This window comes from Cucumis sativus, chromosome 4 (genome assembly GCF_000004075.3).
Source record: "Cucumis sativus cultivar 9930 chromosome 4, Cucumber_9930_V3, whole genome shotgun sequence".
In the NCBI taxonomy this organism is placed as follows: domain Eukaryota; kingdom Viridiplantae; phylum Streptophyta; class Magnoliopsida; order Cucurbitales; family Cucurbitaceae; genus Cucumis; species Cucumis sativus.
Genome location: NC_026658.2, coordinates 22,472,885 through 22,487,062, shown reverse-complemented (window position 1 = coordinate 22,487,062; position 14,178 = coordinate 22,472,885). Strand labels below are relative to the sequence as shown.

The window sequence follows — 14,178 nt, the reverse complement described above, 5'->3', positions numbered from 1 at the left end:
ATTGGGCTTTTTGAAGATGCATGATATTGAGGTTGGGCAACGAATGGCCCATTAATAAGCCCATTTAAGCCCTCCTCTCTGGGTTTAAATCATTGGGCTTATCTTTGGACAGGTCCATAAAGCGAAGATGGCCCAATTTGAAAGTACAAAATGGGGCCATTTTAGATATTGCAAAATTTACTTATGTAATTAGGGCCGTTCTAAAAGAAGTAGAAATGTTTATTATTTTATAAAAAATTGAAAACAAAAAGAAAAAATTGGAAACAAAAAGAAGTAGTTTATTCCGTTTTAGTTTTTCTTTTATTGGTTTCTTTTTTCTTTTTCTGAATCGTTTCTATTGATTTCTTTTTTTCTTTTTCTCAATTATTTCTATTGCTTTCATTTTTTTTTTCAATTCTTTTTGTTGGTTTTCCTTCCTTCTTTTCAATTCTTTTTCTATTTAATTTTCCTTTTCTATTTTCTAGGTGTGATTTTCTTTTTCTTCTTTTTATTTCCATCTTCTTTTCCAAATAATCACTCTCCACGTGGTTTCCTTTTTCTACCTCTTATCTCCATTGTCTTTCCCAAATAACCACCATCTTTCTCTTCCTCTTATCGTCTTCGTAGTCTTCCTATTCCCCTCATCGTTTTCGTTGTCTTCCTCTTCGCCTCTCATCATCTTTCTCTACACAACTTTCTCTTTGTTGGATCTAGGTTTTCATCTTCCTCTTTGCGTGAATTGTGTTTTCACCGTGAATTTTTGATGAATTTGTGGGTTTTTCTTAGATCTGTGTTTTAGCTGTTATTTTTTGTCTTTCTCTTTGCCATGGGTTCCGGTCCTCCTCTTCGTTGTGGGTTTTTGTCTTCCTCTCGTCGACTCTGTTCTTCATATCTCAATTTTCATCTCGTTTTCCATAAGATTATAAGAAAATCTTCCTGTCTAAGTCTGATAATTTTATTTCTTTTTTATGTTTAATAGAGGACATATATTTTTGTTTCATGTTTAATTGAATTAAATGTGAATAAAACACAAAAAAAAAAAAAATTAAAGAAAATCAAGAAACAAGAAACAGTTATCAAACACATTTTCTATTTCTATTTTTTTTCTTCAAGAAATCAGAAACAAGAACAGTTATCAAACACATTCCTATTTCTTATTCTAAAATAAGAAGGAACAAAAAATCGGAAACATAGAACAAAAAACAAGAAACAGGAAACAAAAACGTTACCAAACGGACCCTAAATAATTGATATTTTTCATAATTATAAAATAATTACAAATTTCATGACTTGATAAAACATACACCGTTTAATTATATATGAAATTTTGATTAAATTATAGATACTAAATTCTAATTACATAATTTATAGATTAAATTTTACTTTTCTCAAAAAATCACATACAAAAACATATAGGATAATCAAATTAATTAGTACCATAAAGTTCTTCATCATATTGTGTTGGATAGTCATTTTGTAATTAAGATTATTGTTTAGGTCATTAATTCAATGATAAGAGGCTAGGTAAAACATCAATGTGATGCTATGTTGAATCATTTGCATCAACTTTTCTTTTACTCCATAATGAAAAATAGCACAATTATAACTTCCTTTATCTCTCTTTCTTTCTTTCTTTTTTTTCCCCCTTTTACTTTAAATTAAATTAATGTTCAAAAGATATATGATAAAAAAAAAATGAGTGGAAGAGATGAAATTAATTGGTCAGCCTTAAGGGTGGCCAAAATTCAACATTTGTTCTTATGCTATGATCTCTCAAAATCTTTCTCCAAAATGTGTATTTTCTTTGATGACCTTTCTCTTTCTTGGCACTCTCCCCATCAAACTCAAGTAGAGTAGAGAAGAAAGAGCAATGGCATGTAACCTATATTACGAGTAATTTTGAACCTATAAAAAGGGTTATATATGTGTAAGATAAGAAAAGTTGTCTCATTTCAAACAAATTTCAATTAGTTAGGAAAGATCTTTGCCTCGACTTTAAACGCTTAGACCAACTTGACCTTCGGATAGACGACCCATTTATGATATTTATGTGTTCGTGTGCCCTAATCTAGCATTTTCTTACATATAAAACATGACTATGGATTGCTATTCTTAGTAGATTCCTACCTACCCAAAGGTTACTTTGACCAAATTTTATTATCAACAACATCATATAATATATATAATTAAGAATCTTACTCTCTAGCTACCATTCTCTTTGCAACATTGTATGTATTCTTATTTCATTTCTTTCTCAAAAGCTTAGCTACTAGAACAACTCAAAAGGTAGGCTTTATTGGACAAACTTAATGATTAAATGTTATCTTGGATGTTTCTTACAATCCTTTTTCATTTGTTATCACACTTTGGAGGATATTCTATATATACTTAATGTACTCAGCCATTCATCAAACTTTGAGACTAATTAAACTAATTTATTTGTTTGTTCAAACTCACAAAAATATGATATAATAACAAATTTAATTACAAAGTTCAATACTACCAACTTTTAGAATTTTGCTAATAAGATTCTAAAATTCTTTAAACTGAGTCTAATGTATATATATCTAAAAAAGTATATGAGAATAAAAATTTATGTCAATTATGATTAAGCTAAACTCACTTTACTTGTTAACTTTTGTTTGACGACAAAATTAAAACTTTAGATTATAATCATTATTAAACACAAAATTAAAAGAAAATTTGTATGAAAAAGATTATAGGAGCCAAATTGAAGGTAGTTTAGCAAACATGAACTAATAATATCAATATGTGAGATTGACATAAAGAGAGAGAGAGAGTAATGATGATGGGCAAGGCATTATATTTAATATAAAGTATAATTTGGTTTATCTTTTTTAAAAAGACAAAAGAGAGAAAGAAAGAAAAGGCTTCTAATTAGTTAGATAGTACTAATCACTAATCTCTTTTATAAATCTCTCTAATTCAATTATATATATAAAAAAAAACCACTTGATTAAGCTTCAAACTCAAATTTTGCCAATCAATTAATCATATAACAATGGTTTTAATTATATGTATATATTTTTTATAATCTCTCATTTTAATTATGATGTACTCACATCACCATTTAATATTTGTTTCTATAAAACTTTGTTACCTTATAGTACTCTCTTTCTCTTTGTTTTGTAATACACTTTTAGAAATATTTTAAAATTCAAACACTAAATATCAACTCATCTACAACTTTTATCATTGACTTTGATGATATAATTAGTTTCATTTTATAACCCATATATCATCAAATAATAATAATATAATACAACTTTACCAATACGATCATAGTTGATCAACGCATTTTAATTCAATATCTTTGAGGTTAGAAGCTCAATTTCTTTACTATCCACTTTAATTCAATACCTTTGGAAAAAAAAATAATTAATTTGGGTAATCGTTTGATTTCTCCTCCTCTTCCATCTCTAAATTTATCAAATTGTCACATACTTTCTATCAACGTTGTAAAAAAACCAAATCGTCGTTGTTTAAAAAAAAAAAAGATTTGTAAATAGTCTGCACTTGCTATCATAACATAGACTATTATAACAGAAATTATAATAGTTTGCATCCCAAACGTAGACTATTACAAGTTACTCCTCGTTCCAAATGCTTTTTTAGTGATTAAGAGTCTATTCGGAATACAATTTTAAGTGTTAAGTTCTAAAAATAAGTTACTTCGAAAAAAATTGAACACTCAAAATAGTTTTGGAAGTGTATTTAAACAATTTTCACCAAAAGAGTTTAAATAAAAAGAAAAAGTTTCTTGAAACGTATTGTTTTTCTTAAGTTAATCTAAACGAGTCAGTGATTTTTATTGTTGAACCTATACTTATTAACTAATAACGAACGTTGGAAGAAAATTGATGATAAAAAGTAAACTTATCCTAAGATCTATGTATTTACAATTTGGATAACATATATTATATTAATAATATCTCTTGTGAAATCATTATCAAATTTTATGAAACTAAAATAACCCTAAAGTTTTCTTCTTTAGTGTAGACTTTGTTGAATGATCTCAAATGGGTTAATTTTAATTACTTTAATTAGCAACAATAATCACGGGTTCAAAAAGCAATAATCATTAATTAACAATATATCTTGTGAAAAAGATTCAACCATAATAGTAATTAATAACAATTAATTTGGATGGATCCTAACTTTTTTTTTTTTTTTTTTATCTTACCCACCACTTCACCTTTTTAGATCTCCATGCTTCTTCTTTGGTCTATGAGTAGAAAAATTATACATTAATCATAATCAACCATTGAATCTATAAGCAATTTTGCCAATTAATTAAAAATGCTTTTTCCTATGCACTTTTTAACTGATTTTATGGTAGTGTAGACTATAGAACAACTTTTTCAATCTTTTCTCGTTCGGGTGTGAAATTTGGTTCAAGTCGGTAAAAATCTTATTCAAAGTGAAAGCTAGTGCAACCAACCATTTATTGATGGGTGAACGGTGAAAATTAATCTTATGCACAAATCCATTAGCTCAAGCTTTTAGATTTGGTGGTGGTTTAATATTGTATTAGAGCAAGAGATCGTATACGACCATGTTTTAATTACTATGAATTTTTACAATGTTATAGAAGGTGTCGAAGTATTGATATAATTAAGTTAATTACTACATAGTCGATTATGCCTTAAGCTTTTCTTGGTTGTGAGAAAATTGGGGGAAAATGGACGATTAAGAACGATGCGAGGAGGTTCAAGTTTGTGCCTCTTGTCTTGAAGCCCTCGTTGTGTGAAAGTTACATAAAATCATCTTCTTTTTTTTAATTAATATGGATTCTTTTGAGTTTACCTAATTGGTTTTCTTTTACTATTTATGAAGAGGTTCGAGTGTATGGATCTATGTAGGTTTAGTTATCACATTAAAAAGAAAAAAAAGCTTTCGAGCTTAGTGGTAGTTTAACAATGAATGACATTTGGCTACACGACACCATTATCTCTACCCTGAACATATGTTTAAATCTCTATCTACAATCAACACGTAACGACATATATCAATTCAACTATAACCTCAAGACGAAGAAGTAGTAATTAATTTGTATAGTTAAATAACAACGATAAATAATTAGATGAGTGAAAGATGATGCAATGAAAACAAAAAATGATGATCAAAGATAGGAATTAGAGAGAGATTCCATTGATATAAATAAAGAGCAGTTAATTAAGTGAGAATGTAAGGAGAGTATAGACCCGTGAATATAATGTTCAATCAAATGGAAACAAACAAATTTGTTGAATGTGTGTATGTGGGGCGACCATGGCGTATGTGTGTGTGTGTGTGTGAGTATACACAAAAAACCAACAAAAGATAATGCTTTTGAGCAGTTTCCACTAACAAACCACTTTCATATATTCTGCCTCAACAAAATTTGTTCCTATTTTGCTGTAAAATTCCACTACTACATTGTTCTTCATTTCACACCATATAAAATGATATACAATTTCACAGTGAACCCCACATGGTTGAAAACTGTCTATAGTACGTACTATATATATTTATTACCCATACCCCCACTTTGAATTTTGTTTTGATACTAAAAAAGTGGGTTGTAAGTATCACCAACTTCAAGCATTTCCCACTTTTTCTTTTTCTTTTGCTTTCTAGATCGTATGAGAAAATGAGAAACTGAAAGAAAATAAAATGTGTATATGATGTACCTTTTGATGTTAAAGTCAAAAGAAAGTTGTTGAAGATCAAACTTCCAACCTTGGGATCATTTTGTAAAAGTTGATCTTCTGTATACTTGGGGTAATTGTGCTGTTTGAAAGTGAGCGAGTACAGATATTTCAAGGGGGTTTGGGAAGAGCGATTTACATTTATCTATTAACTTAAGCTTTTAGGTGAATCGATTAGATAGAGAGATGAGTAGTTGTATTTGTTGAGAAAAATCAAGTACCATAGTCCAGTGTCCTCTTTTGGGCATTATTGATCACTACCTTTAGTGGTCCTCCTCTGACATTGTTCTACTTTTTCCTTTTTCCTTATTGCTACAAAAGCTTTCAAGATCCCTTGTGAAATCCATAGCAACAACCTACAAGGGTGGCTTCACCATTCTGCTTTGTGCTTCTTTCATCAGAACCAAATAAACAATGCTATTTTTGCAGAAGACGGCTTTTACTTTATCCATCCCTCCAAGTTCAATACTTTTTATCTTTCTTCTTCTCACATTTCAACAAGTCAGCTCATCTCAACAGCACAACAAAAACGAAGACATGATTCATTCAAGCAAGAAAGACAACAGCCAAAAGGTTTCCATTTCTTCTTTCAGTTCATATTTTACATGTAATGAGAAAAGTGGTTTGTAATGTAATTAAAGCTGAAATTGATTACTGGTTATATAATGGCAACAGATGAGTTCCAGCCTATTGTTTGATATCACACTCCATGGATTTCTCCTATGGGCTTCAATGGGATTCCTTATGCCTGTTGGGATTCTTGTTATCAGAATGTCTAACAGAGAGCAATGTGGAAGAAAGCTGAAATATTACTTTTACATTCATACTATTCTACAGGCAAGTTCATCTAATCTTTTCTAGCAATATCATAATAGAATGAAAAACTGAGCCGGCCGAACAAAACTAATCGAACTGAGGAGAGGAGAGGTTAGTGTCAGTTTAAACAATTTTAAAAAATATTCAAAGACTTAAATCAACCGATCTTTTTTGTACTCGTTCATTACAGGAATCGGTTTGAACATTTAACTAAGTCGATCACAGTCGATTCAGTGTCGGTTTAGTCGGAAAACCAAACCCAACAAACCGATACTCACCCCTAAACAATACACTCAAATACTAAAATGAACGTTCTTTTTTGTTTTTGTTATTGTTTACATAAAGAAGAATCCTTTATAACTAAACAAACAATAAATGTAGAAGCATCATTAAGGCAATTAACTTTAACTTTTTATTAAACAAGCAAACAATCCACTTTTTCTTGCTCTACTTTATGAAATTAATTATAGTTAAAGAGAAACTATAAGGGTCCTGATTCTGAATATCTTATACATGAATATACTTGTGAAGAAAGAAAAGACAGGCATCATCACATCATAACTAATTAGAAACTCATAGCCAAATATCTGTAATGTTGAAAATCTAGCAGGTGTATGGATTATAATATTAGAGTTAGGTGAGATTTAGCTCTGGAAAGTCAAAATGATACAAAATTTGTATGACAGTTGAAGGATTTTGATTATACTTCAACCACAAAGATGGGGTCCAATTTGATGAATCTCACTTCAAGATCAAACAGTCGTGGTTCAAGTGATTATAATGCTAGTATTTTTCATTCTCACAATGAGTTGTTAAATCAGCCATTAATATCATATTATCTTGATTTGATTATGTTGAACAGATAGTGTCTGTATTACTAGTCACAGCAGGAGCAGTCATGTCTATCAAGAAATTCAACAATGCTTTCAATAATAATCACCAAAGGATAGGGATTGGCTTGTATGGGATGATCTGGTTACAGGGGTTGATTGGAATTGTAAGGCCAAAAAGGTAAACTTTCATATTTCATATGATTATAAAGCCTCGCTAGTTTCTTGGAAAGAGTCATTAAAGTCCCGTTTGATAACAATTTTATTTTTTAAAATTAAGTTTCACACTATCTTGTTCTATATTCAAAACCATTCTAAGACTAAGAGAGCGCTTGAGTTATAATGATATGTGTTTGGACTATAAACTATTTTAGTATGATCAGAAGTAAATAATAAATATTGTAGCAAAGAATAATAAAAGATGAATGCCAAATAGTAATAACAAATAAAACGCTTTGAAATAGTGTTTATTGTGAAATTTTTAAATAGGATTTAATGTATAATAGTCTTAGTCTTACTTAGTTCTGACTCGAAACACCCTTAAATGTTTGTTCGAGCCTAATTTTGGATTGATGAAGAATATTGGTTGTTGTAAAAATTGGTCAATGCATACAAGAAAAGACTTGAACAAAAACAACTTTTGCGAACCCTATTCATCAATCATGTCTCTAATAAATCTTTTGTTAAAAAATACTCTGCATATCAACTTATACCCCTAAACTTTAGATTTTTTTCAATTTAAACTATGATTTTTCATTAATTTACCCTTTCCAATTTTTGTTTAACCAATACTACGTTAAACTTATAATTCGAGTCAATTAAACTCCAAAATTTCAATAAGCCAATCAACTTAGACCCTTCGTTATGATTACCTTTGAAAATCATCAATATATTGATGCACAAATACATCTAAGCTTCTCTTCAAATGTAAAATTTTACAAAATTAGATTATTAGAGTGAATGTATGGACACAATTCTCCAATAAAAAAAATATAATTAGGAGTCTATTGATTCATTAACGTATGTCTAGGAGTTTACACACCAAAATGTAATAGAGAGGATACACTTGCAAAACTTCAAAGTTGGAATTAATTCAACCTCTAAGGTTGAGGGGTACAGATGAACATTTCAAAACCAAACAAACAAACGAGCAAAGTTTTCTTACTCCAAAATCAACTGCAGATTATCTAGATGGAGTAAACAGTCAGGACGATATTGATATCGACTTCTAAACTCTAAATAAACTCTTCATTGACTGTTGCAGGGGGTCTAAAACAAGAAGCGTATGGTTTTTCATACATTGGATGCTTGGGACAGCAGTATCTCTGCTAGGAGTTTTCAATGTATACTCAGGATTATTTGCATACCATGAGAAAACATCTCAAAGTATAAGAATTTGGACTATAATTTTTAGTGTTGAAATTTCTTTGATATCATTCTTTTACCTATTCCAAGACAAAGTAGAGTATATACAAAAGCAAGGAGTTACTTTGGGGAATGATTTGGTAGTACTGTCTCCAAATGACAAGCAAAAGGAACTTCCTACTGATCCATGCTGAAGAATTAAGGAGTAAATAAAATAGAGTTGTCAAAACGTTGCTTCTTTCTTTCTTTTTTTTTTTCTCTCTTTTCACTAACATGAGATTGGTGTTATTCTTCTTACTCATTTCTCTCTTCTTCTTGGGATTTGTATAGGAAAAGAGTGTGGTCTTTGTAAGAAATGGAAAATCTTTTGGGTTTGGAGGAGATGTTTTTTTGATAAGACAATGTGAGTTTTTTTCTGTTTTCTATTACAGATTTTCACATAATGGATACAAAGTTTTCTTTTTTTGAAGAATAAAGATGTGAGCACAGATACTGATATTGCTCTTTTAATAATATCACAAGATTAGATATCATGATTTAGTCTCAAAATAAATTAGCAACAAAAGGAGCAGTTGATCTAGCATATAAAGATTGTAGGGTCTCTATATTATTTTTATTGTAGAATTCTCAATATTCTTGATTGATGATACAAAATAAAAGAAATCGAGTCTCCATTTGGTCTGTGATTCATTTTCGTTTTTATGCCCTCAAAAACAAAAAGTACAATTAAATCTTGTTTGATATACTTATTTCTAAAATCGATTTTAAAAAACAACCTTGAAATAGCACATTTTCAAAAACAATAAATTGTCATTTCCTTTGCTTTTAGAAATTATAAACAAAGGATGGGCTGTTCCATTTTCAAATTCACACCTAAACACAAATTTTGAATTTTGAATATGGTAAAAGAAAGTTTTCTACTCAATTCTTTCTGTCACGAATCAAACGAGGTCTAAATTAAAAGTTAAATTACAAATTTAGTCTATAAACTTGCAAATTTAAAATCTATGAATATCCTAAACACAAAATTGAAGGTTTAGTATTCTGTTAAACATAAAATTCAAACTTATAGAATAGATCTCCATATCTAATAGATCCAACAATTAAGTCTTATAAACTTATATAAACTTACATCGATTAAGTTTTTCAAAAAAATGAATTTATCCAAAAGAAAAAACTATAGTCAAGGACTTGTGAGACACAATTTTTCAAGAAACCATTAGCCACAAAGTTGAAATTTCAGGCACTTGTTCAAACACAGTTGAAAGTTCATAGACCAAAGAGGCACTAACCTAAACTAAATTCTAATTTTCAAAAACTAAAATTTAGTAAACATATACATACGGTTCCACAACAAAATTTCAAAACTTACCATTCTTAAATTGTAAAATCATATATGAAGCAGTGACCAAAATATAGAAGTAGAAGTTGAAGATTAGAAACATAGAAGGAACAATATGGCATTCAAAAGAACTAAGATGATATAATCACATAAAGATGAAAAGAATGTGCAATGAATCTTCAGTATCAAGTGATAATCATTTCTATATATATATAAGATGTATGTATAGAATATATATCATGGAAAAAGTTGCACATAACCAGTTAGTATAGCAATTCCTAATATTACAATAGGGGGCAAAATTACAAATGCTCCAACTGTAGCAAAGAAAACAGAATCGTTTCTTTGAGATACTTCATTAAGGTATGCTTGTCTTTTGATATTCCTCTTCTGAGAAATTGTCAAAAACTTGGCACTAACCTTCTTCAAGTTCTTGCCCAAAGGAACGGTAAAATCGTCATCTCTGTCTCTGAACAATTGGGCAAGTTGATCACGAATAGTAGTTTTCCCGTAACTGCCATCGCTTTCATAACCTGACAACATAACATAATCTCAGTAAGTTCAAGTGAACTCATCTCTATCAAGTTCAATGAAAGAAAGCCAATGCCATTCTATTTCGTTCTCACTTTGTTTAGTTGTTTAGAGAAGAGAGTCACAGCTGACTTACCATCAACTAATTGGCTACCAGAAGAGAGCTGCTCCAAGAGATCGAGTTGTGTGCGTGCAGAAGAAGATGATCCTATACAGTTGAGGGGAAAAAAATAATGATAAATAATCTATACACAATAAGATTAAGATTAAAATAACATTTTCGTTCCAATACTTTCAAGTTTGTTCAATTTTAGTATTAGTAGTTTCGATAAATCTTAAATTTAGTCTCGCAAAATTTACGAAAAGAGTAACAATAAATTTCATGCAAGGAAATAAAGAAATATAATATACGAATATATATTCAAAATTTATAGTAAAAATACATAGATAACACAGTTGTTTAAAAAATTAAAAATGAACAATAAACTATCACTGTGAACTAAACTCAAGATACTTTGTCATGTATAGAAACTTAAATTGAGCAATCCTCAAAATATTAAGATCAAAATGACATAAACTACACTTTTAGACTCATTGTTTAACTTTAGTTTCAAGTAGATTTCTAAACTTCGATAGCCCTCATATTTCGTCCTAATAGCAAGCTGTTGACATTGTCCGATGAAGTTTTGTTATTCTTTTTCTAATGAAACCACAGATACTAACTGGGTTTGTCTATTTCTTGCTATTAACAAATGTTTGATAACATTTCCACAAATAATAGGAAAAATAAATAGTTCCAAACAAAGAATACAAATACTTTAGTTTAGCTAGCGTGTTTAGGTCGACACTTGGTGGATAGCTATCCGACACTTGTTAGTATGCATAGAACACTTATTGGGTAGACTAAAAAGACACATATGAGTATGAAATACATCGAACTAGGTTTTTTAAGCATATAAATGCATTAAATTATTTAATATGAAATTTCTTTTATCATAAACATGATATATATTTTTAAAAAGTGAATATTTTGATAAGTGTGTCATTGCCGTATCATGTCCTAGATTTTTAAAACATGATATGTCGTCGTGTTCATATCACGTCGTATCCTTGTTACGTGCTTCTTAGGTTTCAAATTTTATGGTGACCCGAAAATGATAATGAAATTTTTTAAAAGCACCCGAACTGAATTGCAGATGGATTTATACTATTCAAAGCCTAGAAAGTAGAAATATATTGAACCAAGGAAAACAAGATGAGCATTACTTTACTATATTTGTATAGATAGACCAGTTGGATTGGAATTGGATCTTCCACATCAAAAGGGAGTCCATAATGTCCATTCTCTTAATAACATATTCTCAAATAGAATTTTAAACCCAAACCATTCAGATTTACAAATAGGAATTCATCCATTGAAAATGAATATATTAAACTATAGAATTACAGAACGAAGAATCAATTACGAAGGGAACAAATAAACAAGCAGCAAAGAGACAAAACAAAGAACAAATCAAGAAAATACACATTTAAGCAGTGAATTAACACACATACCAGAAGAAGACGAAATGAGAAATTCCTCTTCGTTAACTCTACCCTCGGCGCTCTCGGAAACAGCGAATTTTCTCGAAGAAGATGAACAACGAGAATGGAACTTGAAGGGCAGCGATTTATTATGCAGCAGATTTGAAGAAGAAGAAGAAGAAGAAGAAAAGTGTGGATTTGAGCAATGAAATCCAATAATGAAATTGGAGGCCATGATTTGATGGTTTTCAAATGAAAAATCTAAGGCTTCTGTTCTCCATTACTGGAACTGGGAGAGGAACTTGATTTTGGAGGCTATGATTTTTCTCTTATTTCTTTTTGTTTTATTTTGTTTAATTTGCATTGTGCATTTATATCCACTTCATTTTCTTATATATATATATATATAATTATGATCCAAAATAGCTTCACCACAAATAATTGAAGCTACAAAATGGCAACAAAATAATAGTAATGCCAATAAATAAATATACTTTCAACGATTTAGATTCATGGCTAAAAAAAATCAATCATCTTTCATCAATTCTTGCATGCATATATCTATATATTGAACTAATAAAATATACCATTGGAACATATGGATACACATTTTTTTATGGAAAATTTATGGGTAATTGCAGTAACAATTTTAAGATTAATAACTACATTTCGTTATATTAATATTTTGAATCTAGCTAGGTTTGCAATTATATGAGACTACTCTAAATCAATACACTAATAAAATTTTAGAGGTTTCATATATATATATATATCTATATATATCCACTAATTGTAATAAAGGTATAAGTATGTATAATTTAAGGAGCTATGAGTGGTAAAGAATAGTAAAGAGTTATGAAGTCAGTTAGTTATGAACTTAGTTAGAATGAGTTTGATAAGATATAAATTAATAATTTTAGTAGCAAGATCCACAATTCCTTGGACAATTAATTTTTTTTAGATTAAAATGAAATCATTAATGAACTCAACCCCGTGGTTTCAGCCTTTTCCTTCAATGTTTTTCAAGACTTTACCGTTCAATTGGTAAAAATGTTTAGAAGTTATAGCAAAATTTTATATATTATCAGTGTTTATAAATCTATCAGTAATTTTGATAGACACTAATAGTTTATCAATGTTTATTAATTTTTATCAAAGTCTATCGAAATCTAAAATTTTCTTATATTCTACAAATTATAAAATTGAGGAAGAAATTTAAAGAACTCACTAAAAGTTTAAAAATACAAAGTTTAAATTCTATACATTTAATTTAGTAATTATTTTTTAAATTTTGTAACAATTTAGTATTTAAACTTTATTATTATTGTTTTAAATTTGTACTCTTCATTGTACATAATTTTCTCTAAACTGAATGTTAATTATTATTATTAGTTTATGATGTGGACGATGTATTTAATAAAAATATGGGTAATTGTAATGGATGACCATTTGAAGAATAATAATGAAGGATATAACAATATTTTTAAAAAATTGCAAATATAGCAAAACTATATGGACTTGTATCACTGATATACTCGTATGATTTATCGGTGATAGACTAATTTTTATAACATGGTCTATCAGTGATAGACTCTTTCATTGATAGAATTTGACAAATTTTGCTATATTTGCAATTTTAAAAAAATACTTAATTATTTTGAATTTAATTGCTAAATTTGCAACTATCCCTAAAAATATTGAATATCTTATTATAAATTTTTGTACTAAAAGAATGGATATTTTAAAGTACAAATGGTTATAAATCAAAGTCTAATGGCTAAATTAGTTTTTTTTTTTTTTATAGATTAAAAGTGAATTTTAATAATAAAAAAAGAATTATTATTTTGTTTTCGTTTTTTACTCTTGTTTTCTTTTAGTTTCTATAATTTAAAATTTTTGTCTATGTATTTTCAATAATTTTTAAAGTAATTCATGTCGAGAGAATTGAACATCAAATCTCAAGATTGATACTACAGAAAAAAAAAACTATAAGTTTTAAAAAGAAGAAAAACAATTTTAAATGACTAAATTTAAGCTTTAGAAATTATACGACTAAATTTCCATTTAATGGTTAGAAGTA

General features: G+C 28.8%; 2 protein-coding genes across 3 annotated transcripts; one reads left to right on the top strand and one right to left on the bottom strand.

The window, feature by feature from the left end:
* The first annotated feature begins 5,896 nt into the window (after positions 1-5,896).
* On the top strand, positions 5,897-9,206 carry LOC101216012 (cytochrome b561 domain-containing protein At4g18260). Of its 2 annotated transcripts, XR_004215822.1 has the most exons (5): positions 5,897-6,263; positions 6,366-6,527; positions 7,193-7,277; positions 7,369-7,517; positions 8,601-9,197. XR_004215822.1 is itself a non-coding variant. In XM_004144585.3 (4 exons), the coding sequence occupies exons 1-4, from the start codon at positions 6,105-6,107 to the stop codon at positions 8,893-8,895; spliced, it is 765 nt and encodes a 254-aa protein (XP_004144633.1). In that variant the 5' UTR covers positions 5,930-6,104; the 3' UTR covers positions 8,896-9,206. The 2 variants fall into 2 exon arrangements, 1 of the variants encoding a protein (XP_004144633.1); XM_004144585.3 differs by lacking the exon at positions 7,193-7,277 and having other exon boundaries at positions 5,930-6,263; positions 8,601-9,206.
* A 1,015-nt stretch (positions 9,207-10,221) lies between these two features.
* On the bottom strand, positions 10,222-12,458 carry LOC101216249. The gene is made up of 3 exons (XM_004144586.3): positions 12,129-12,458; positions 10,711-10,782; positions 10,222-10,576 (listed from the first exon to the last, which is right to left on the bottom strand). The coding sequence occupies exons 1-3, from the start codon at positions 12,331-12,333 to the stop codon at positions 10,281-10,283; spliced, it is 573 nt and encodes a 190-aa protein (XP_004144634.2). The 5' UTR covers positions 12,334-12,458; the 3' UTR covers positions 10,222-10,280.
* Between the last annotated feature and the right edge of the window lie 1,720 nt (positions 12,459-14,178).

Coding starts and splice junctions, on each gene's coding strand:
- LOC101216012 (XM_004144585.3), top strand. CDS start 6,105: ATGCTATTTTTGCAGAAGACGGCTTTTACTTTATCCATCCCTCCAAGT. Junction 6,264..6,365: donor AGAAAGACAACAGCCAAAAG/GTTTCCATTTCT, acceptor TAATGGCAACAG/ATGAGTTCCAGCCTATTGTT. Junction 6,528..7,368: donor ACATTCATACTATTCTACAG/GCAAGTTCATCT, acceptor TATGTTGAACAG/ATAGTGTCTGTATTACTAGT.
- LOC101216249 (XM_004144586.3), bottom strand. CDS start 12,333: ATGGCCTCCAATTTCATTATTGGATTTCATTGCTCAAATCCACACTTT. Junction 10,783..12,128: donor TCTCATTTCGTCTTCTTCTG/GTATGTGTGTTA, acceptor TCAACTGTATAG/GATCATCTTCTTCTGCACGC. Junction 10,577..10,710: donor TGGTAGCCAATTAGTTGATG/GTAAGTCAGCTG, acceptor TTATGTTGTCAG/GTTATGAAAGCGATGGCAGT.